Source organism: Pomacea canaliculata, linkage group LG4 (genome assembly GCF_003073045.1).
Source record: "Pomacea canaliculata isolate SZHN2017 linkage group LG4, ASM307304v1, whole genome shotgun sequence".
Classification (NCBI taxonomy): domain Eukaryota; kingdom Metazoa; phylum Mollusca; class Gastropoda; order Architaenioglossa; family Ampullariidae; genus Pomacea; species Pomacea canaliculata.
The window spans coordinates 28,638,163-28,661,628 of NC_037593.1; the positions used below are offsets into that span (position 1 = coordinate 28,638,163).

The 23,466-nt window shown below is 36.5% G+C and overlaps 3 protein-coding genes across 5 annotated transcripts; 2 read left to right on the top strand and 1 right to left on the bottom strand.

The window, feature by feature from the left end:
- The first annotated feature begins 111 nt into the window (after positions 1-111).
- LOC112562983 (serine/threonine-protein phosphatase 4 catalytic subunit) lies at positions 112-6,560 on the top strand. Its single transcript, XM_025236643.1, has 9 exons — positions 112-187; positions 675-706; positions 1,230-1,353; positions 1,610-1,762; positions 1,929-2,102; positions 2,294-2,420; positions 2,549-2,738; positions 4,101-4,179; positions 4,595-6,560. The coding sequence occupies exons 2-9, from the start codon at positions 681-683 to the stop codon at positions 4,643-4,645; spliced, it is 924 nt and encodes a 307-aa protein (XP_025092428.1). The 5' UTR covers positions 112-187; positions 675-680; the 3' UTR covers positions 4,646-6,560.
- On the bottom strand, positions 6,413-15,739 carry LOC112562981 (trichoplein keratin filament-binding protein-like). The gene is made up of 15 exons (XM_025236641.1): positions 15,605-15,739; positions 14,871-15,068; positions 13,355-13,463; positions 13,024-13,125; positions 12,474-12,530; positions 12,174-12,242; positions 11,678-11,851; positions 10,928-11,040; positions 10,524-10,590; positions 9,799-9,909; positions 9,552-9,613; positions 9,163-9,244; positions 8,639-8,824; positions 7,960-8,103; positions 6,413-7,707 (listed from the first exon to the last, which is right to left on the bottom strand). The coding sequence occupies exons 2-15, from the start codon at positions 15,062-15,064 to the stop codon at positions 7,678-7,680; spliced, it is 1,500 nt and encodes a 499-aa protein (XP_025092426.1). The 5' UTR covers positions 15,065-15,068; positions 15,605-15,739; the 3' UTR covers positions 6,413-7,677.
- A 177-nt stretch (positions 15,740-15,916) lies between these two features.
- LOC112562984 (glycolipid transfer protein-like) lies at positions 15,917-23,321 on the top strand. Of its 3 annotated transcripts, none has more exons than XM_025236644.1 (6): positions 15,917-16,160; positions 17,819-17,874; positions 18,314-18,432; positions 18,859-19,009; positions 19,265-19,342; positions 19,600-23,321. In XM_025236644.1, the coding sequence occupies exons 1-6, from the start codon at positions 16,001-16,003 to the stop codon at positions 19,828-19,830; spliced, it is 795 nt and encodes a 264-aa protein (XP_025092429.1). In that variant the 5' UTR covers positions 15,917-16,000; the 3' UTR covers positions 19,831-23,321. The 3 variants fall into 3 exon arrangements, with proteins under 3 accessions (XP_025092429.1, XP_025092431.1, XP_025092430.1); XM_025236646.1 differs by having other exon boundaries at positions 15,919-16,160; positions 19,726-23,321; XM_025236645.1 differs by lacking the exon at positions 15,917-16,160 and adding an exon at positions 16,176-16,712.
- The last annotated feature ends 145 nt before the right edge of the window (positions 23,322-23,466 follow it).

Sequence of the window (23,466 nt, forward strand, 5' to 3'; positions counted from 1 at the left end):
GTTACAAAATTTATAATTTATGCAATTAAAGTATATTTTAGGTAAATTTTCAAGATAAACTAAACGTAATATAGTATCTAAGTTTACTAATACTAAAAAATAATTCACATTATAATAAAATCCCGCGCGCTCGTTGCTTCAGCTCTGTAGAGCTTGTTCTTTCACATCACGAGTTCCTTCTAATTCTGTAAGTTCTTGTTTCGTCACGTTTCTTGCTTATTTTTATTATAGTTTGTTAGTTTGGAAGCACGTTTGTGGTTGTTAGGTTGCTGGATCAATTAATATATTCGCTTGTATTGACTTTTTTTTACTGTTCGGGATCATGAAAATATTGGCTCTGGCTCATTTCTCTCTAACTTGTAACGTCTGAATCAGTCATAACAGTCATCCTTCAGAATTACATTTCCCTAGACTTTTGCTTTGCGTTTTGTTCACTCAGTGTCTTGGATTGAGCAATAAACAGTTTCTTGAGAATAGTATTAAGGTAAAAAAACTGACTCTCAGTGGATGATCATTCAGTGGAATTGGTAGTCACAAAGTTCGGTCGTGAATTGTATTTGTTAATTTGACATAAATCATAAACAAGAAGCAATCCCAAGTGGTCTGTGCTGTAGTTTGTTGTAAATGCCTTGTACAGTGAATATACTTTAGTTCTTAGTACTTTTTATTTGCAGATCATCATGACAGACATCAGTGACCTAGACAGGTATGAAATCTGTTTTCACATCTGTTTCTCTTTATTTTTCACTTTTGCCATCAAGCTTCCATAACCATTTTCTTTTTAGCAATTTAATTGAATTAATACTAATAATAGAAGTTTTATGTTTAAGTGCTAAGCAAAAATCTAACACATATTCAGGGAAGAAATGTATTTTTAATAATAAAAAGAAAATTTTATCAGGAATGAAGTTGAAATTATTTCTGTAGAAGAGCTTTGAAAATACCATCTTTTACATTTTGCAGTAAGTCATCAGTTTATAAAAGTCTGCAAAAAAGAAAAAAAACCCTATATCACCTGTTTTATTAAAAGCAGTTTATTAGCAGCATACAACACCATGTCCTGGCACTGATACTGAAAAACAAACAAAAGATCCCTATCCCCCATGCTATTAAAGGCAGTTTATGACCGTGCTCCCCTTTGTTTGCTTGGATTGTACTCAACACCTCACCCTCTATATTGAGTGGGATCAATAATTTTATTTGCAGTTTTATAATGTTTATTTAAACAGGCAGATAGAGCAGTTGCGAAGGTGTGAAGTGATAAAAGAAAGTGAGGTAAAGGCCCTCTGTGCAAAAGCCCGAGAAATTCTTGTGGAGGAGAGTAATGTTCAGCGAGTTGATTCTCCGGTTACAGTAAGCACTTTTATTCATTTATTTATTTTAAATGTGTATGCTGAAGTAAGGGGCAATAGTGTGGAGTGTTCTTTGCTTAAATCTTTACAGTTCTGTCAAATATTCAGTGACTTCATTAGAGTTAAACCTGCTTTTATATCATTATTCTATATGATATTTAAAAAAAATAAGCATGTAATATGGTTCGTTCGTCACTACAAATTTAGACGTTTAGACTTTTTCTGTTTTGCAATGATGAGACTGTTTATGTGTTCAGGTATGTGGCGATATCCATGGACAGTTTTATGACTTGAAAGAGCTCTTCAAAGTTGGAGGGGATGTCCCAGACACAAACTACCTATTTATGGGAGACTTTGTAGATCGAGGATTTTACAGTGTGGAAACATTTCTCCTTCTCCTCGCCCTCAAAGTAGGTGTCTTTAACTCTCTTTCTCAACCCTACCCACTGCAAAGATGGGAAAAGTGTTTTTGTTTTAATTATTTTCCTATTCATTTTCTGCTATAATCATTTTCAGTCCCATGACATGATTTTGTGAAAAGTGCAGAGACATATATATATATTCATGTTCTTTCAGGTGCGGTACCCAGACAGAATCACGCTAATCCGTGGAAACCATGAAAGTAGACAGATAACACAAGTGTATGGTTTTTATGATGAGTGCTTGAGGAAATATGGTTCAATCACAGTTTGGCGTTACTGCACAGAAATCTTTGACTATCTAAGTCTTTCTGCCATCATTGATGGAAAGGTAAGGGGGTGTTCTAAGATTCCTCAGGTTATAGCACTGGTTTTTTTTTTTACTAGTTTTAATTAAGAGTATATTTTGAACTAGAAAATTTGCAGAAATCTGCTTTTTGCAGAACTAAGGGTCTGCAAAGTGTGAGATATTGATGCCTGTACAACTACCAGCTTCAAAGTTCATAAACAATTCTTTTCCAGATTTTCTGTGTTCATGGTGGACTATCGCCTTCCATTCAGACTCTTGATCAGATCCGTGCAATCGATCGCAAACAAGAAGTTCCCCATGATGGTCCTATGTGTGATTTGCTTTGGTCAGATCCAGAGGGTAAGATGCTTTCTGCTTATTTAAGGTTCGATTAAAACAGGTTGTCTGGTTAGTGTAAGTTTGTCGAGACATTGATATCCATCTTATCATACTAATAAAGACTTCAAAGAAAATTTTCCTTTTGACAGATATGCAAGGATGGGGAGTAAGTCCACGAGGGGCAGGCTACTTGTTTGGAAGTGATGTGGTGTCGCAGTTTAATGCAGCTAACGACATTGACCTCATATGTCGTGCCCATCAGCTGGTGATGGAGGGCTACAAGTGGCATTTTAATGAAACAGTTTTGACAGTGTGGTCAGCACCCAACTACTGTTACAGGTCAGTGTCAGTTGCTCATCTTTCTGCAGTGTGCCAAGGCTAATTTCCCTAAACCATTTAAACAAACTTAAACTCAATGAGGAAAAAATAGAAGCCCTCCTATTTTCAAAAAGGAGAGATTCATCTCCACTCGTTTGTCCACCAAATCACATCAAGGTGGGTGAAACCAACATCACCTTTGGTTCTGGGATTTATTGTTTCTACAGACATGACTCTTGCTAAACAAGTTAAAGCTGTCAGTCTGCCTATTATTAACAACACAAGGTCAGCACTATCTGTCACATTCTACCTGCGCTACCACCACTCTTGTCTGTGCGTTTTTTCTATCCAGGCTTGATTACTGCAACTCCTTGCTTGCTAGCTGTCCTGCATACCTTCTTCACAAACTCCAGAAAGCACAGAACCCTTGCTGCACTTCTGGTGCTTAGAGATAGGAAATGTATAGTTAATGCTATATATATAGAAAAATACGTTAAAACAGGTTCATATATGATTTTGTTGAAAAATGGGCATTTTGATGATGAATTAAATCATATTCCCGATGGATTATCTTCAAGCCTCGTACTGATCCTGGAAATAATGTTTGAGACTTGGTTATGTGCATGTTAGTCTCCCTCTACCTGACGTTGTATAGACCATTGTAATATTCTCTCCCCAACATTATGGTCTAAATGGAAAAGCCAAGCAATAATCTTAATTTTATTTCCATGATTTCCTTGTAGTTTTTGGTTAAAATTTTGTGTAATCCAATTGGATTGAGCCCTTACTGGTAGCTGCTTCCCTTTTATTTTTGAAAAAAAAAATGTTTGTCTCCTGGTGCTGAGCAGATTATGGTGGACTGTGACAAAATTTCTATTTCAAAGCAAAGACAACACCTAAGTGGAAAGCAGTGCAAAAGACACACTATCAAAAAGCTGTGGCTACACAGTGAGAAAAAAGACTAAAAATGGGACAAGTTAGTGTTGGAATTTTTGAGACAGCAAGTACTTCTACAGCTAGTGTTTCTGATGACCCTAACCTTCAGGATTCACCATTGTCAAACCCAAAATGCAAATGAAGCCGAGAGTTGCACCACTTTGTCTCAAACATCAAATACCAACTCACATTTAAAAGCAGCCATTATATCAGCTGTGTCCCATTTCAGTCAAAGCTGTGCTTACCAGAATTATGACAGATCTTTACTTTGGGCCATTGCCTATTCTCTCCCTTCCTCCTGCCCCTCTTGTTTGTAACTGTGGTTTGTTTATATATTTCTTGTGCTGCTTTTTGTTCAGGCATATGATGCTCACTGCCTAGCAGAGAAATGCTTTACATAAGTGATGATAATGATGGTTATTATTAACACTAACCCAACCTATGCAGGTGTGGAAATGTGGCAGCTATATTAGAGCTGGATGAGCACCTACAAAGGGATTTCACAATATTTGAAGCTGCTCCCCAGGTAAGTGCCCCCGTACATTTTTTTTTTTTTATAAGAATAGCCGGGTATTACAATTTTCAGCCACAGTTTAATGGATTTCCAAATTCCTATTTGTGATAATGTACAAGAATTGTAGCTGCTTTTGTTTTGCTGTAGTTTGCAGATGAGGAACCTTTATCAATTTTGTGCTTTTTTCATCATTAATTAGACAGCTAATCTTGATGTATCAACTTTTGCTTGATTTGGCCTTAATTGGTTATATGGCTAGTTTTTCTATGTGAGTTAATTGAAATTATGTGACAGAAGTAGAAATACAAATTTGACAGGGCCAGAATGCAGCATAATCAAATGCATGGCTGCTAGTGAGAGTTTACTGTCTTAATTTTGGAAAGTTTGGAGCACTTGATGACTTTATATTTAGAAAAAACTTTTGCAGGAGGCTCGAGGTATACCATCCAAGAAACCACAGCCAGACTACTTCCTCTAGACACTTCATCATCATCTCGTGTCTCTATCACCACTTACCACTGTCAGTCCATTTGTCTTGGGGTAACACTGCTTCCATAAGAGTCACTGAATCACGATGCTTTGGATCACCTGCTTCAACACTCTTGTCAAGACTGATGCATCATGAGACTTAGTCATGAAGAAGAAGTGTTTTGATTATGCACCCCTAAGCCATGCTGTCAGTTTGCGTCTTCCCTCGTTTGCATGTACAGCAATGGTACCAAAGTGACAGTACAGCAATTGGCAGTATTTACTGGCTCGTTATAAGTATCCAAATGGAAGACAACTTGAAATACAATATATGAAGAATTCTTGTTTTTCCTTGAAATTGTATAACGTGCAATGCTAGCAATGAGACTGATAACATCACCTACATTTTTTTTAGCGTCAAGCATGATGTTGAGCATTTGCACTTTCTCCTTTGATAGAGGACATTTTGGCTTGCAAGTTTTCATGGTATACCATAAATTATGCTGAAATTATTTTGTCCTAGCTTTTTTTATCTTTGGGTTTTATCTTTTTGGCTGTTATGTTGCTATCGCATGTCAGTGTTGCAAGTTTTTCATGTACCAACATTGCCAAATAGTAGGGTGTACACGCGGTTTATTTTTCAACGACCAGATATTGACCCACGTTGATTTGTTTCTTGTGGTTCTTCTTGGGCTTTGTTTTAAGGCTTCTCTGGTCAGATCTGTTTTGTATAGAAAGCAGGTGAATGCAGGACCAAATTATATGCTTGAGCTGTGCATTATGAGGGGAAAGAGTTTATTTCATGTGAAAGTTAAACTGTAAATGATTTTGGCTACTTAAACTTGTTTTTCTGATCTATATTTAGTGTTTGTGTTATTAAAAGTAAATTTTTGCAGGCAACAGGACATGATGGTAACTGTTCATACATGAAATTCCAGTCAAAGATTTTAGGTTTGTTAAGGAAAACTTGCTTTATTATTAACTTGTTACTGTTGGCACATGCATGAGACTGATTCACAACCATTTCTCTCTACAAAAGGTTTCTGCAGTATTCTAGACAGCAAATTTATTGCAGGTGCAAACTTTGGCAAATGGCAAATGGAAATGGCAAAGTTTGTGATTTAAAAAAAACAACAACCAAAATATCCTAAGCTCAGGATGTCCTGGAACGTTTGCGACGTTGAAGATCTGTATTTATATTTATGTCTTGTTTTGCTCAGTCTGGTCAGAATTTTAAATGAAATTTGTAGTCTGCTGATTGTAAATTGAAACTGTGTACTATATACTCCTCGCAAAAATAAGGAGGATAGGCTTAAAATATCCATTCCCCTGATTAAAAAACTGGTAAATTCGCATCAGCTCAACTTTCATCATCATGTTGCTATATGGTTGTCCACAATGCAGATTATACATTAAGCTCTAATGCTATTGAATGGAAAATCTATGCTGTCATGTCACCAGTAGCGAGATCCTGGGGCAGAACTGATTCCCAGCCCCTTCCTCTACCAAATTCATTTCTCATTGCACCAGTATTTCCTAATTCCAAGCCCACTCTTCACAGCACCCATTATGCAAAAAAAAAAAAAAGGCTGCTCAAATGAGATTCTGATGTCTGTGTTGGTTGTATTGTCTGTTCTTGACTTTAATCTGGGCGATAAGCTGTACACATGATGCCCGAAAGATCAAAAATGGAAGTGCTTCTTTACTTGTAACTTAAAATTCTGTCTGCAAAAAATATGGGCCAAGTATGAGCTGTACAGTTTTGAATCTGTTTTTGCAATTGTTCTCTTTTCATCATTTTCATTTGTACACTAATGTCCAAGTCATTTTCAGGGGACCTCATGCATGTGAAAGAATGCCAGTGTAATGGCAATTTGCCCACTTACACTTTTAACAATAAATGAAACGAACCAGATTGTAAACAACTGTATGTTTGTGTTTTTGTGTTAATGATTTAGAGGAAGGAGAGAGCCAAGGGGTCAGAGCACTACATCCAAACACTTAGGCTCACCAGTTGGATGCCAGTGTAGCGCAGAAAACCTTCCCATTCAACCCAGCTGTTGTGAGTGGGAATGGGCACCTGATTCCATAAACAAATTGCAAAACAAGCTGATCAAAAAGAAAAGTGGTCTCTAACACCTCACCCCCTCCCTTCTCCCTCCAATGAAGCTTTTTTTTTTCCCCTCCACCTTTTAATGAGATTTCACAAGTCTTGTGAAAAATTCTTTCAAATGAGCACATAAACACTGAAAAGTGTTAAAACTTTTATAATACAATGACTTGTACTTTTACTACTTACATTTTTCAGTCTCATTTTTGGACATCACTGATAACATGAATATGCATCTGAAGCCCATAACAGTAGGAATAAGTTAAACAAAATAACAGAAAATATAGATATTTTCAGCAATATGTTACACACAAACATGTTTCCACTAAAAAAAACTAACTTTTTATCTGGTGGACAGCCAAAAGACATTTTAACCTGTGACCTCCATCCTAACTAACACTTGCTTATTTTAAGAAATATAGTCAGAAGTGCAGGTTTAAACATCTGCAAAATATGAGTGATCAAATAGCTTCAAGCCTATTGGACAGGTAGTCCTTGTTATACATAAAAGAAATGTCGACAAAGTGTTAACTTTAATAGCGTGTGCAGAGAAAAGTGAACCTTTTAGTTTTGTGCATGCATCTTAAGGTAACCAGATAGAAATAACATTCAATTATGTGTTGCAGACAAGCAAAAAATTCTTGGTTCTGCTGTTATTTACCTAAGCAGATAGAATCAGTTTTGTACACATTATAACTAATTTAATTATTACTACTAGTAATTATGACTATGAAGAGACTCAGATGGTAAGAATGAGAAGAAAGATGAAGACTAAAAAGAGCAAGCTTTTTAGCCTAAGATTCCATGCGAATGACATGGTAGTCCTGGTCAAATATTAAACTGCTAACTGGGCAATGGCGATTTATGTAGATGTTGGTATTGCTGTTCTGACAAAGGCAGAAGTAACACTCTTGTCATATGTCGAATGAGCTTCACGTCCATGCTTGTTTCCTGCCTTGAAGCTAAACGTAGAAAAACAGATTGATCTTCAATCTTAGACACACTATTAAGAATAAATAACGCTATACAGTTAATGAAACAAAATATGAACTGATGAAGCAGGTGAAAGCGTCAGAGAATCATCTTCCTTTTATTCCTATTTCAAGTATTCAGTCAGTAAGTCCCACTCACTCCTTCTATCCACAATCCACCTGTTATAAACAATGTCTGACAATAATATGCTGTGAGTACAAAGCTTGTTTACATGTCCATACCTCTGGCTTGTAGCCACGCTGTCTCAGTCGTTCTGTTTCCTGCTGCACAAAATCTTGGTACTCCATGTCTGCCTTCTCCTCCTCCTCTTCTTCCTCCTGCAGCTTGAGACGAGCAAGTTTTTCTTGCTCGCGCCGTTCAGTTATCTGCACATTCCAAGCAAGAAGAAAATTTACACCTTTCTCCATGTCTTGAACTTTTGTTAAACACTTTTTATAATATATAACCGCCTGCATAGACATGAAAGATGCAATGAAATCTCAACATTTATTTCTCATAAATCAAGCATACCACAAGGAGCACTGTTTGCATATTACACCATGAATAATAACAACAAGAACAAAAAAAGACAGCAAGGTTCACATTTTCTTTTTTTTAAAAAATCCTAATTGCATCATTCATGTTTTTATATACAATGAAAACAGTTTTAAATACTTACATAACCATGAACTTACCTTCAATTTTTACTTTATCCTCTAACTAGTGCACATGCATAGGTAAGAGTTAAGTATTCTTTTCTCTAATATGTTGTTAAAGGTATCTTTTGCAGTTAATTAAATTGATGTGCCAAGAGTTTTTAAATGTGGGTGCTTTAAATGATTTATTTTTCTATCATCATCATTAAAACAAAACAAAAATGATCAGGCAATTTAACTATCATCAGTGTTGTAAGCTGCACACCTGCTCCTCCAGACTATGCTTGAAAGCCTTCTGTGTGGCCTCTGCCTCCTTTTGCTCACGCTGAGTCAGTTGATTAGCAATTTCAATTTCCTGCAGCAGCTCCTCCCGACGTTCAATGGACTCCTGGTGCTGCTGTTTTATTTCTTCCAGCTTGACGGCAATCTGCTCCTGGCGGCTTTCAAGCACCTGTGATGAAGCATTTTAAGGGTGATATCCTTCATGGATGGTTTTTACTATCAGTATTATAATGTCATAGAAATGATAAAGTCTACAAAGAATTAGCGGCACTGACAGTAAATTAAGGTCCCTCCCTGGATTGTTTCCCTTTCTTCATTTAACAAGAAAACAGAAAATAACCAAAACTGCAGAAATGAGGAATGCATTTTTTATTGACCGACCCCCCCCCCCTCGAAAACAACAGTTAATGAAATCAAAAGAATCATGTGGGTTGTGAAACCTTGTCTGGTTGACTATGGTCTTAAGAGCTTTCAAGACAGTGTTCATGTTTATGAACATTTTCTTACCTCTTTCATGAGTCGTTCTCTCGCTAGCCGCTCTCTTTCCCATTCAGCATCTCGTTTCTGCCACATGCGAGCAGCTTCATCCCTTTTTTTATTTTTGAAAGGAAGCAGACAGAATTTTGATAAATCAGCTATAAAATTTCCAGAGGTGTAAGGAAAAATAGTATCCACATCTCAATAAATCTCTCAAACTCTGAAAAAAGCGCATAAGAGGAGAAAAGGTCAGAGCACCAAAGATCAACAATTGAAAGAAGGATGAACAACAACTCATAATAGTCTGCGACACTCCTAATATCCTATTATTTGAGGAAATGGAGGAGCATAAAGCAAAAATAATATATGAAGAACTAGTATTGAGAAATGTAGCTGGGAAGAATTTTACTGAAACTTACTGGAAGAGAACATCGAGTTCAGCCTCTCTGGCTTTCTCTAGTCGTATCTGGTCCTCAATCACCTGCAGGAAGCAAACAACAGCTGCTCAAAACCACACTCAAACACTTCATGAAAAAGTTAAACATCACAATTTTTTTTCAACTTTGGATGCTATACCATACAATACTACATAATACTATACAATACCTACAACCGCTAACTCATTGCAAACAATTCCCACAGTTTGCCACAATACCGAAAGCCCACCTGTTTCATCCACTGAGCATCTGCTCTAGCCTTCTCCCTGCGAGCAGTCTGCAGCACATCCTCTTTCTCTTCCTTCTTGATTAGCATCTCTAACAGCAGCCTGTCTTCTTCCTGTTGAAGATAGTAAAGTTCACCATGAAGGAGACCAACTCGCAAATACTAAGCAATCGTCATCTTCGTGCAGCATAGCACAAGACACTCCAACAACAGTACCCACCTTTGGAAGGCATACAGGCAACAATATTGTGGTGTCATCCAAAGCTCATTTACGCCATAAGAATCTACAAGGTTCTTAGAGTCTGCCACTGTGTCAAGGGTGCTGATCTTTTAACAACAAAGCCATTTAGATTATCCTTTTGCTTCATTCTTAAGTGGTTAATAAAAATTTAAGACTAAACACATCCTTAAAAATTATTTCTTGTAAAAAATTTGATCAAAGTACTAAGTTAAGTTCATTATAGGTTACTAGTTTTCAAAATGTGAGCATACGACTTCCCTTATACCTTCAAGTATGCACATTCTCACCTGTGCCGTATAAAAGGAAAAACTTATGATGTTATATTGGAGCACAGATGCACTTAATTAACATTCATTCCCAGATCTCCAATTGACTATAACCTTGATAAGCAAGCATCTCCATCTGCTAATCACAATTAAACAAATGGGATAAGATATGCTGATTATTGTTCATGCGAATGCTAAAATAGTTAAGAAGCATGACCCACTAGTTCTTCTTGGATTCTTCGTGACTTGCTCATCATTTGTGCCTTGTGCTGGCGTAGCAAAATCCGCCTGGAAAAGTTATCATGAAAATAAACAGCTTTTGTTTTCTTTTTTTTTAAAAAGAAAATGGTCTAACATTCATCATTTAGATCTACATTTCTTGAAACACAAGATGCTTGGGGTACGGAAAGAAACCATCAGCATTTGAAGTAAATAATTCTCAGGTGCATGAAAACCTCAATGACCTTAACTCACTTGAGGCAACTTAAAACTTCATTTGTGACAAGGAACACAGCATTTTGTGATTCATCTCAGGGGAGATTCACAATGATTTTGAAACTGTTTTACTTGAGAATGTGTAAAGGAAAGAACTGCTGCATTCAAACTGTCCTGAGCAAACACCCACCCAAGGTCTGAACGTTTCCGCTGTTGTTCTTTTTCTTTGCGCTCCGCCTCCAGTTGTTCCACCTCCCACTGCTGAAGTAGCAAGGCATCCTGCTGGCGCTTTAGCTGCTCTGCCTGAAATAATGACCATAAAAATGTTGTGGTTCAGAAAGAGGATGGCAAAGGCATTATCAGTCGTCATGTATATGCTAATGTAACTATAATAATAATAGTAATAATAACAATAGAATTTTCCTTGTGAATTTTCCTGTGTGGAGGTAGCTCAATGCATTGTGGATGAAAGAGTACAAATAAGCCATACAACAAAGAAACACAAGCAGGAGCAAATACATTGTGGTGAACATGAAAGAAACGCATGGATGAAAATCAGGAATGGAGAAGTGAGCAGAAGAGTTGGCTGGACTATGAAATGTATTTGGACAGGTATAATGTCAGCATCATCACCATTATCGAAGAAGTAATGTCACTATAGTGGTCATTATAAATGCAGAAGCACATCAAAGAGACTGACTTGGTTGGCAGGGGATCAGTAGCTCAGACAGATATAATCTCAACATCATCACCACCACAAGAGGAGTCACGTAATTATCACAGCCATTGTAAATGTCACCACAAGAATTTTTTTTAACCCTTTGACTGATTTAGTGGGAAAGTCTGTGCACTCACATTTCATCTCTTACATTATGTGGGCTTTAATTTTCTAAAACTCTGCAACTGGTTAAACAGATGTTAAAATATTCCACAAGCCCACCTCTGCCTCTCTCTGCCTCAGCTCTTGTATTTGCCGCTTCAGATGTTCCCTCAGTTGTCTCTCCTCCTTCAATCGTTTGGCCTCTTCCTGCCGTTCTTTTTCCAAGGCAGCTAGCCGTTCCTCTTCCATTTGTCGTTCAATAGCCTCCTTTTCACGCCTTGCCTCTTCTTCTTTCTGTAAATAATAATCCACTGACACTGCAGCAAAGTCTGGACGCTTAACCATTAATGAATTAAACCATAAATATGTGGTTTAACATATATCTGCAAGCTATTGCTTCTCTCTCTCGCACACAAATATGCACACATGGCTACACTCCATTTTCTTGTTTAATCAGCCACTCTTCTTTTCTTTTTTTTTCTTCTGCTACCACTTAAGCACATATCTTTTGTTACTCTTTTTCTTCTTGCTAAAATCTCTTAATCTGTTAAAATAAGATAAACTTCATTTGCCACTAGTAGGATATGCATTATATGTGCAAGTTAATTTTTTTTACCTGTTTCATCTCCTCAATCTGTGTGGGCCATTGTCCAACTACATAATCTTTGAGGAGTTCTGACCTAACCTGTCATAAAAAGAACAGGAAAAAAGGACTCAGTATGAAAGTTGACATGTATGTAAATCAAACTGATAACTGTATGTTCAGGAAACACAAGAAGAAGTGCACTTGTGTTTTCTTAGCCACATTCATGTGAAATATCTTTAAATCTTTCAACAACAAAAAAAGTTTTTTTTGGATTCAGAAGGCAGTTGACAGTAAAGCCATTTTGAAATCAGAACATGACATTTCCCCCACCTTTCTGATGTCTGGGTTATTTTGCTGCCAGTGATCATACAATTTGTCTTCTGCAATCTGTAAAATTAAATGGAAATCCGTAACCTAAATCAGGCATTCTGTAACTTAAACTGGGCAATATGTAACTTAAACTGGGCAATATGATCACAGTCTTTCACAGGTCAAATTTCATAACCTATATTCACAAATTCTTCTTAGAAATGACATAGAAACCTGACTGGCATTGTCACTATATCTTCTACAATTAATATATGTTAGATGCAAAACTCTTACTTAAACATGAACTAAAAAATAAAATGACTAGGGAGCAACAAATTCTGCCATATCTTGTTTTCTATTTTTATGTGGGACATATATAGCCTATGACCTCTTAAAGCTGTTGTTGGATATAATATTTGATATTATATAAAAATTTCTCAATGTCTAGCATTCCTATTTACCAGATATAAAAATATCCTGAAATGCTTACATGCATGCATACTTCTTTTACACCCATACACCCAAACACACATATATAAATGCTTGTGTGCATACAAGGAGTTCAACAAACCTTTTTTCTTTTCTCCTCACGGGCACTTCTAAGTTCTTCTGCCCTGTCTTTCATGTTTTCTATTTTGTCACAGTTCTGTCTTGACACTTGCTTCAGCTCAGCCTGCGTTGAAGTAAATTTCCATTAAATTATACAAAATAAATTTTCATGCCATCATTGCAACAAGTAAATGACTCTTCCCTAAAACACTTTACTTTAATAAAATTACAATAGCTAGTTTTTAGAGCTTCCTGTAATACATTTTACTACACCTGAAATAGTCCATCACAACATTGTATCCCAGGGATAAAATGGCTTTTGAATTTACATTTTCTATGTCGGTAGTACATACTTCCCATTGGCGATTTTCTTCAAGCAGCATGGCCCGTAGTTTTTCCTGTCGCTGTTTTAAGTTTAGAGCTTTCATCTCTCTCTCTGAAGATTTCTTGAAGGCATCGGTGCTGATAATGTAAACATTAAATATCATGACTGCCCACTAGACAGCTGCAGCCTTTCAGATCATGACTATTTGATAAAATATTGACAATATTTCCGACAATATTTACTTAAGAAAAATGAAAATCGTAAAATATCAATTTAATTATGATGTAGTTTTATGATGTAGTTTTATAGCGCGCTAGTATCCGCATCACAAAGATGCGCTCAATGCGCTCAATTAAAACTGAAATAAACCAACTAATGTAACAGCTTAAAGACATTTAATCAATACTTTGGCATATGACTTAGATGTAATAATTGGGCTCAAAGAAGTAATACACCTGTTGCATTCAGGTCAGGTCAGGTCAGTCCCATGCCCGGTCCGGGCGTAGGGGGGACCGTCCGGCAGCAGCAACAGACAGAATTTTCCACCCGGTCCTGTCTTGAGCAGATGAGAGCAGGTCTGGCATCTCGCGTTCGGTCCATTCTTTAATGTTGGTGACCCAGCTTTTCCTCGGACGACCACGACGACGGCTCCCTTCGAGGGTTCCTTGTAGGATCGTCTTGGACAGGGTGTTGTGGCGGGTGACGTGACCGAACCAGGCGAGCTTGCGCCGCTTCACTGTTGCCAGAAGGGGCTCATGTGGGCCCACGAGGGAGGTTACGGTGCTCCGTACGTATGCGTTGGTCTTGTGTTCGCGGTACGAGATGCGGAGCAGCTTTCTCAAGCACTTGTTCTCAAAGGCCTGGAGCTTCTTTTCCGTTGCGGCAAGCAGCGTCCAAGTCTCGCAGCCGTAGAGTAGGATTGACACTACGAGGGACTTGTACAGCCTGTGCTTGGTACTGAAGCTGATTGAGTTGCTTCGCCAGATCCTATCCAGCCTGGACATTGCGGATGTTGCCATACCAATCCTGATACGGATCTCTGCTGTACAGCAACCATCTCTAGTCAGGGTGGCACCCAAATACTTGAAGCTGTTGACCTCCTCCAGTTTCTGGCCGTTCATGACGATGTTGCTGCTGCTGTCGGTGGTGGAAATAATCATTACTTTGCTTTTTTTCTGAGCTTATTTCCATGCCATAGGCCCCCGCTCGCCTGGAGAGTCTGTCCGTCAAATCCTGAAGTTCGTTGTTACTGCCTGCCATGAGGTCAATGTCATCTGCAAAGCGGAGGTTGCACAGGGGTCTGCCACCAATGGAGATTGAGGTAAGGTGGTTGTGGAGGGTGTCTTGCATGATTTTTTCAAGGAAGATGTTAAAAAGGATGGGAGAGAGTAGGCACCCTTGACGGACCCCGATCGTCATCGCGAAGATATATATATCATTACTATATACCATACATACTATATGCCATATAAATGATACACATTACATTACATATTACACATTACATTACAGTATACATTACTAAATAAAAAAGGTCATCCCACCATCTATCTTTATATGCTGGAGTTGACTCCCATGCTTGCTGCTTGGCTGCCACAACATTGTTCTTCTTAAAATAATCTGCATGTTCTTCCCATTGATGGCGAAAGTCACTTTCCTGATTCCGATGCCTTGCAATGGAGTGTTCATAGGCTTCCTTCCTGTTCATCCAGTAACGTGGAGTGGTCGGTAAAGCCATAAGACTTCAAACAAAATTAAAAAAATAAAAGAAATAATAGATGTCTAGTACAGACGTAGAATAATGATTCATAATTTGAAAGAAAAAAAAAATATTCACAAAGAAGCATTACATCTTAAAACTGCATATTTAAAAAAAAACCACTACTAATCTACGAAAAGTAAATTTAGCCTAAATATAAACATTTTACTTTCTGCATTCTGTTTCTCTATACTATTCTCTTAGTCTCGCTGGGTTCAACCAAAAGATTTACCTGCGAATAATTAAATTTTATGTGACTGCAATCGGATCCCAGACATTTAATCCATGCTACTCTCTTTGTTGTTGTTGTTGTTGTTGCCGAAGACGGAAATGTCTTATTATTCTTTCAGATATCGCATTCTGTTTTCATATTTAATTATATTTTTGACTCCTATATAATTATATATATGACTTGTCACTGCATGCAATTCTCTTTCAGATCACAATGAAATGTAATATCCACGGAAAACTACGATAATATAAGGACGTACTACTTTGTTACTATTAAAGTGTACATACTTATCTGAATCTCCTTTTCTTTGTCTCTCTATCTATCATTCAAACCACACGCTTCCCTCGATTATTCTATCTCGTTGTGAATGTCAACTAAGATGGCGGCAGTATGCTTAAGCTAGCCCTGTTATACAACTGAGCAGTATGATGTCAAAGCAAATCAAGTTGTGCATCATTCATTATATCACACAAAAGTTCGCTGTCGATTCAACAAAGAATGCTTTAGAAATAACAATAATATGTTTCTTTTTTTGTAAAAGTCTTAAATTTATTCTGTGTTCTTGATCGTAGACTGGAATCTTTATATCGCTTCTGTTGTCCTCATACAGCTTGTTGTGCCAAGCAGCTTCTGTATGTCAGAGGAAAGATCGCAGGTAACCCGGTGCATTAGTAACGAGATTAATGCCTGTTGATATGGCAGAACACCTATCAGCCCAAGGAGAATACACAAACATCACATATTTTGGAGCTTGTACACCAAAGTTTTCTCTGCCAACATCAGATGAAAATATTGAAACAGAGCCTTTCACGCAAGCGGCAAGACAAATCTTACCATTCCTAGGTAATTCTAAAAACAAATTGTCAATCTTCATGTTCTTAATTTAAGCTTAATTTAAAATGATGACATTATGAGATTTTAAGAATATATCGTTGGGATTGCGAGTTGTGCATTTTATTTGAAGCACTGACTTGGCAGCAGGCAGTGGGCCTAATTTTGCTGAGCGTTAGGTATGATCGCCAGCCCTATGTCTGAGCACGGATGTTTAATACAAGTTCGTGATCGGAGACAGCACGGAACTCCTGGTTGAATGCAAACACCTAATTTTTACATGACATGAACGGAAGCCATTGCAACAAACATAATTAAAAGCTAAATGAGAAAATCAAGTCATTGTTTATAAATCTATAATGTTTCAATTTTGATGCTGTTTTACAACTTTCATTATTGTTTTTTGCCATACCTTTCTGTTATATTATATATAAATAGGTCTTATTCGTGCACTGCACTTCCGGCTTTCCAGAACGAGGCTTCATGGGCTTTGTCACAGACTGAAATCATAGAAGTCTGTGGGCCTTATGGTTATGGGGAAAAATAGCAGAGAGTTTCACCACGGTTCATGGTTTCGCACTTCTGATCTGTTTTGTACATGTGATGGCAGATATGATATGCTGGCCAAACTATCATTTCTTTTGTTTGCAAGTGATAAAAAAGAAAAAAAACCCTTTGAAAGCTTTGATTTTGAAAAATATGAGGAGACAAAGATACAAACATTCAGTGTGGGTGTTGAGTGTATGCCAAGCCTGTTTTGTTATGAAAACTGTTTCAATTTTAAATTCATTTAAAATAAATGACAGTATATATAAGTACCGTTGACCAACTCCACAAGAATTTACTATCATTGTCAGATATTACCTAGCTACAGTTTATGTATAATTTTGTTGTTCATTGGGAGTGATAGTATCAAACCTGGTTCAGGGGACTTCTGGAGTCATTGTAGAAGACCATTGGCTAGGTTTTTTTAATTTTATTATTCTACACCAAATCTGCTCTTGTGACATTGCAGGAAATGAGGTTTTGAGCTCTTTACAAGGTGCAAGGGAGAAATCTAATGTTCACAGGCCTGGATCTGTTGAAAATAAAGGAGACATTTTCTCAGTTTGTAGAATTATCTTGAAGGGAACTAAACCCACTCCTTTGAAAATAATTTAAAACTTAGCTTACCCTTCATGGCACATCACTTCATAAAGCAAGAAGATGAATAGCATCAAGGAAGACATTCATTTTTCTTCTTATCATTGTGATCACCGATGATTGTCTTTGTCTTTCTTATGGTTGTCAAATGCCAGCATAACCTCTCATGCTGACCTTTCCTTTTGCCATTTCTGAGTTGCCAAAATCAATGTGATCTTAATCACCACTTTTCCTAGCTTTTGAAAGTGTTATTGGGCAAAAATAAAATGTCAGTAAGACATCTGTTACTTAGCAGGCGGAGTGGTTATTTATTTTATTATCATTTAAAATCAAATCACTGCCGCACTTCACATGAGTTTGTATTTTTTTGAAAATTGAAAAGCAGTGTTTTGTTTTGCTTGTAATGACATTTTTTAAAGGCTTGTTAAAGTTAAGAAAGGGTTGTCTCAGCAGAGATGTTGATATTTATGTGATTAGGAAATGCTCTTATATGCATCTGTGCAATTTTAGATATGTATTTTTTTCAGAAAAGCTTGGAACTGCTTTTACATTTGTGAGAAATGATGTGTTGGGAAATATTGAGGTAAATACTATTTTCATTTAAAAGACTGACCATATTTTGATGGGTGGACAAATAGGGGTGATGTGCTTTGGGGTGGAGTGAGAGCATGTATGTTTTATTGGACTGGTGTGTCAACAAACTATGAATATGGCCCCATGACCTTTAAGATCATTGAAAGCAGCCAATACAGTTCTGCTGCCAATCACTTTGCTTCATTCAGACAAGATAATATCTGTGTGCTTTGCTTACTCTTTCATCAAAACTTTCAGCAGCTTTGTGTTATGATTTTTTTAGATGCCTAAGAGAGAAAAGAAGCTTGAAGAAACTATGTTTCAAAATAAGTAATTGGCTGTGTTATGACAATGTGTTACAGTGACTATATGAATTCCTTTAGATTTTTTTACATTATCCCTGCATGTGAGTAACAAATAGTAAGATTTGCTGTTGATTTTTTGTGCAGAAAATAGAAAGGCGGTTCTACAAAGATCCAACGAGGTATCATTTTATCAGAGCCATTTTAGAAGAGGATGCTGGGAAAAAGATGTCAGAGGGGTGTGTTGGGCTGCTGTGGTTGATGAGGTCAGCTTTCCACATTTTGTTCTTAAAGGTTGTTTGGGAAACAGAGTACAAGAACAAACTAGGTGGAAAGAATTGTGTGTCTTCTTTTCCTCTTTTTTTTTTTCCAAAGTTGTGATATTGTAGAAAGACATTCAAAACTTAGGACTTTTCACTTTACTATGTAAACATGGTTTTAGAACAGACTGAATGAACTAAAAGCATGAATTAATCTGGAAAAGTTTAAATTTATTCTTTAATAGGGAGCCTACTTTTATACATTTTCATTATGTTGACACATGATGTAGATTGTGCTTTTGTCTTCAAACAGACTTATATAAAAAGTTTATGAACATTTTTATGGAGCTAACGTTTTAATGTTTATCCTTCGTCTCATTTTCAAATTGATTGAAGATCACAAAAAAAAAAATAAATAATTAACATTTTCAGGGGGCTTATGTTCGTCCATCGTCTCTTTTTTGAGCTGATTGAGGATCACAGGAATGGAGTAACAAGTGATGACATTGGACCAGCCATCAGGCGAGCTTATGATGCATCACTTCGAGCCTATCATGGGTGGCTGATGCAAAAAACTATTTCAGTAAGTAACAGAAATGTTTATATGCATTGGTTTATTCTCTGACAAGGTTAACCCTAACCCTGGCTAAATTAAAAGGGAGAGAAAAAGGAGTTGGTGTATGAGTGAGTGTGGGTTAGACTTAAAAGATTTGACTGGGTTAGGGTCAAGTTTAGCATAGAAGTTAATGCTTTGAAAATATGTTGGATCAGGGTGAACCATTAAATGAAACACTTTGATATTAAAATATGGAAGTTCTTTGGCTCTGCTTGCTAACAGGGTATAACTCGTATATTGCCTGGAAGAAAAGAGTTTTTGAGGCGTCTTTTTCTACATAACTCTGCGACTGTTGATAATGTAAGTATTTGTATGCTGGGACTGGTTTAGTTGTTTACTTTTTCCTAACAAAACTTTTTTTGTCAGTGATGACAGCATTTCTTAAAAACGGAAAATTATTAACTACTATTTGGTACTAAAGTACCTGTAGCATGTTTCAAAGTTGCATGACTTTTTTGTTTTGGAACAGAATTTTAAGATCTTGTGACTAATACTGAGCTCCCTTGTCTGTCTTATTATTACCTGCTGAAATATTTTTCTGATGTGTTATTTTAAAGCATAGAGTAAAGCTCAAAGTGTACGGGGGAGGAGTGGAAGAAGGAAATGACAAAGGAACAAAAACAACAAAAGAGATTTGGATAAAAATTGACCTCATTTACGTTGTTTCTATTCTTACTTTCCAGGTAGTGAAAGATATTCAGTTGTATGATGTTAACCTGTGGGCTACATTACAGCTGATGGAAAAACAAATAAATTACTATGGCAGAAATGAAGATGAAAAGGCTTAGAAAAGCCTTTGCAGCATCTTTAAAAGAAAAAATCACTCTGATGTGATCACATATTGTTGTAACTTTCTCCACACCATGTTTCTTCAGATGAATTATGCAAACAAATTTTTGCTTTGAAATAAGCAAATCATTGTGATAAAGCAATTTTTTTGTGAATTCAAAATATGTTTGGCTTACAGCACCATTCCGAATATATGGCAGCCTTTTTGTTTTTTTAAACAAAGTTACAAAATACATGCCGTCAAATGTTTGTGTGATCATGGGTATAACTCTGAAGTATTTTTGTTCATGATAAACTGGGTGGTTTCTAAAGATATTAATGACAAAAAAGAGATTAAAAGAAATATTCTGTTGACTACCAGTAACAGCAGGTTTTCAAAAATGTGGCAGCATTTGTATCATCTTATCTTTGCTTTTGTGCAGTTATTTCTGGTTTGCTGCAATGAAGCAATTCTTTGAAAGTGTGTCATTCGTACAGGGTGTAGATCCACTGAAAAACGTGATCTCTCTTATTGCTCTCTTACTCTTTCTGCTTTTGCAAACAGTGTACTTAACTAATATTGCATATATTTTAAATGCGCTTCACTGTGGACTTTTTGTTAAATTGAATTTATGCTGCAGCTGCAAATTAAGCTTGCTTTGCATGCAGTCTGGAACTACAGAGTCTAACCCTAACCGTGATACAAATGATGCATTGGATATGTGAGCTCACAAAACATAACTTTTGGGAATTGTAGATTTTGTTTTAAAATTAATAGTTACTGTTATGACAGGCCTTTCATGCATATCTATGTTAGCAGAATATCTGTGATAACTGTTAGATAATGTAAATTTTCAAAATATTCTTGCACTTCACAAATTGTTGGCAAGTTTAGTTAGTTTATTCCTTGTTTCTCCTTGAGGAGCATAGGGCCGCAACATCGTCTCTCAGATGGGCCGATGTGGTTCTGACGTCCTTTGCCTCGCTCTCTGCTGTTATTTTCCAAGTCTGCTTTGGTCTCCCAACTCTCTTCTTCCCCTGAGGATTCCAGTCAAGTGCCTGCTTGGCAATGGTGTCAGCTGGTTTGCGCAAGGTGTCCTGTCCAGCTCCATTTGTGCATTTTGATGTCTTGGATAGTGGCATTCTGGTTGGTTTTTTTCCACAGGCCACTCTAGGAGATCTTTTAAGGTCATCTTATTCAGAATATGGCGTTGGCATCAGTTGGTAAAGATCTGAAGCTTGTTGATGGTGCTTGTCACTCTCCAGATTTCAGAACCATACAGTTGGAGAGTTTTCACATTTGTGTTGATGATGCGGATCTTGCTGCTAAAGGATAATGCTCAGGAGTTCCAGATGGGCGGTAGGCTGTTGAAAGCATGCCTGCCTTGTTGATGCATCATTTGATGTCGTCATCCGCTCCACCGTCCTTGCTGGCAATGCTCCCCAGAATGGTTGGAAAGCTGTTGATAAATTATTTAATATTGGGGACAAAGACTTTGGAGTTTGTTAGTTTTGTAATTTGAGACTGCATATGTGTATGGTGCAGCTACCGGTGAACCTTTATCAAGAGACTGAAAATGTATATCTGCATGGTGCAATGTACCACTAATCTTCATGAGGTATTGTAGTGTGTCAATAAGTTGTCTGTGTTCGATTTGTTATAACAGTAATGTACCCAGTGCATAAATTATGTACAACACACATATACTTGTAAGCATTATTAGTTTTTGAAAAAAAGAAAAAGAAAATAAATTCCATTAAGTTTAGATCCAATGCTGCCCTAAGATTATTTCATTATTTAAGTAAATACCTTCGATATAACTGTTTTTGAATGTGCAAGACCAGATCTGTTTTATGTGATTACCATTTTAAAACATTATTGTCAGCATAGCCCTGTTTTATTTTAGAATTTTACTTAAGTTTGTGATATGGTTTGATACTTTCGTGTTGTATTACCGTAAACTGTTTGTTTATTATTATTGTTATTACATTGATGAGATTTGGATATCATGAACATTGTTAACTTTGAGTTTAAAAGTTGTAACAGGCAATAGATCATGTCCCAAATAGTAATATGGGAGTGGTAGGTGTGCCTTAAAATCATGATAATTTGATTTAGCACATAGAAATATTTATGTGCATGTTATTTACACAAATTTTAAAGTGGTTGTGACTTGCAATTGGCTCTGTGATGTCTACCTTGAAATGAGGCTTCTGTTTTGGAGCAGTTGATTAGTCCACTGACTGCTAAGCCTTATCTACAAGCTTTTGGTATTTCTGCTTGCATTACTTTTTTTTCTGTCAGCAGCTTATTACCTTCTCTAGAGATCTGGCATCAGAGTTGCATGAAAGCAAAAGGATATGAATTACATTTTACAATTGAATTTTACATTTGCATTCAGGGAGTTAGTGAGTAAATTTCAGCTTGTGATTATTATTAATGAAAAGAAAAAATGGCAATTGTGCTATAACAGGTTTACATTCCACCCAATCTTATTGCATTTTTCTATTGCATCTCAACCCCTGAAACATATAGTTTATGTCTCTTTGATAGTACAGCATTTCCAGCACACAGTGACCACTTGGGCAAACATTCCTTATTGGCTCAACTTTCAGAGCCCATGTTTATCATTTACTTAATCCTGCCTCCCTGTAATATATTTGCTACTTTGCCTCAATGTTTATACTTTTCTTTTATTTCCTGAGTGCATTGATTTTATGCATGCTTCTTAACAATAGAGTTTTATGGAATTTGCTTTGCCTGATACACCAGTTAAATGTAGAGAAAACGTTGGTTGGTTGCTATCTAGTTCTTTAGACCGCTGAGTGCTTGACATGTTCCCTCCTCATGTTTTAGTCAAAATTCCTTTATGAACTATAATCATGGCATTGTTTAAATGCTTTAAGGGTTTCACTTCAAGATAATGAATGAAGATGCCATAATAATTTTTTCTACTGTAAATGAAATCTGACTGCAGTACTTACAGTCCCAGCAATATTTCTCTTTCTTTGTTACAATGTCCATGCTGGTTGCAAAGAAATGTGAAAGGTTGTATTTTCTGGGATTTCATATTGGTATTTTTGATTGCTGTAATTTATAAGGCAGCTTGCCATTCTGTACTATAAAAGAGACCTGTCTATGCAGAATCTTTATACATTACATATCAATTTCAAGAAAAGTTGTTTTACTTTTTTTTTTAAATCAAAGGAAATTCCAAATGTTTTGATCTTGCAGTATGGCACCTTTGATATGATAATGTTAAAAACATTTGTTTTTCTTTCTTCATTAATACATGTCAAGTGGGTTTTAAAAAAGTGTCATTCCCATCTTTAACAGACATGCAATCTTCAAGAAGTGCATTAATTTATATAAAACTGTGATGAGAAATTAAAGTTGCTTAAAAAATGGCATTCAGGTTACAACAACATTTTTATTCAGAACTGAATTCTTAAACATGCTTTTAACTCTTTTATTTATTAATGACAAATGAATTAAAACATTTGCTCTATGGCTGCTTTCTTGACTGATTTTTCAGCATGTACTTTTGAATTTGTTTTATTGAGTGATTTCATGATGGGGGAAGACTGGTCCTTTTTCAGATAAAGACCCTTACAATGAGTACACATATAACCAAATCTTCAAAACACCAAACTCC

What these genes read in the sequence shown, in the direction of transcription:
- LOC112562984 (XM_025236644.1), top strand. Translation starts at nt 16,001, where the DNA reads ATGCCTGTTGATATGGCAGAACACCTATCAGCCCAAGGAGAATACACA. An exon ending in GGGCTGCTGTGGTTGATGAG is followed by an intron (nt 18,433 to 18,858) that starts GTCAGCTTTCCA and finishes TAACATTTTCAG; the next exon opens with GGGGCTTATGTTCGTCCATC. An exon ending in ACTCTGCGACTGTTGATAAT is followed by an intron (nt 19,343 to 19,599) that starts GTAAGTATTTGT and finishes GTTATTTTAAAG; the next exon opens with CATAGAGTAAAGCTCAAAGT.
- LOC112562983 (XM_025236643.1), top strand. Translation starts at nt 681, where the DNA reads ATGACAGACATCAGTGACCTAGACAG. An exon ending in GAGTTGATTCTCCGGTTACA is followed by an intron (nt 1,354 to 1,609) that starts GTAAGCACTTTT and finishes TTATGTGTTCAG; the next exon opens with GTATGTGGCGATATCCATGG. An exon ending in TCCTTCTCCTCGCCCTCAAA is followed by an intron (nt 1,763 to 1,928) that starts GTAGGTGTCTTT and finishes ATGTTCTTTCAG; the next exon opens with GTGCGGTACCCAGACAGAAT.
- LOC112562981 (XM_025236641.1), bottom strand. Translation starts at nt 15,064, where the DNA reads ATGGCTTTACCGACCACTCCACGTTACTGGATGAACAGGAAGGAAGCC. An exon ending in CCAGCATATAAAGATAGATG is followed by an intron (nt 13,464 to 14,870) that starts GTGGGATGACCT and finishes TTACATTATCAG; the next exon opens with CACCGATGCCTTCAAGAAAT. An exon ending in ATAACCCAGACATCAGAAAG is followed by an intron (nt 12,243 to 12,473) that starts GTGGGGGAAATG and finishes TTTTTATGACAG; the next exon opens with GTTAGGTCAGAACTCCTCAA.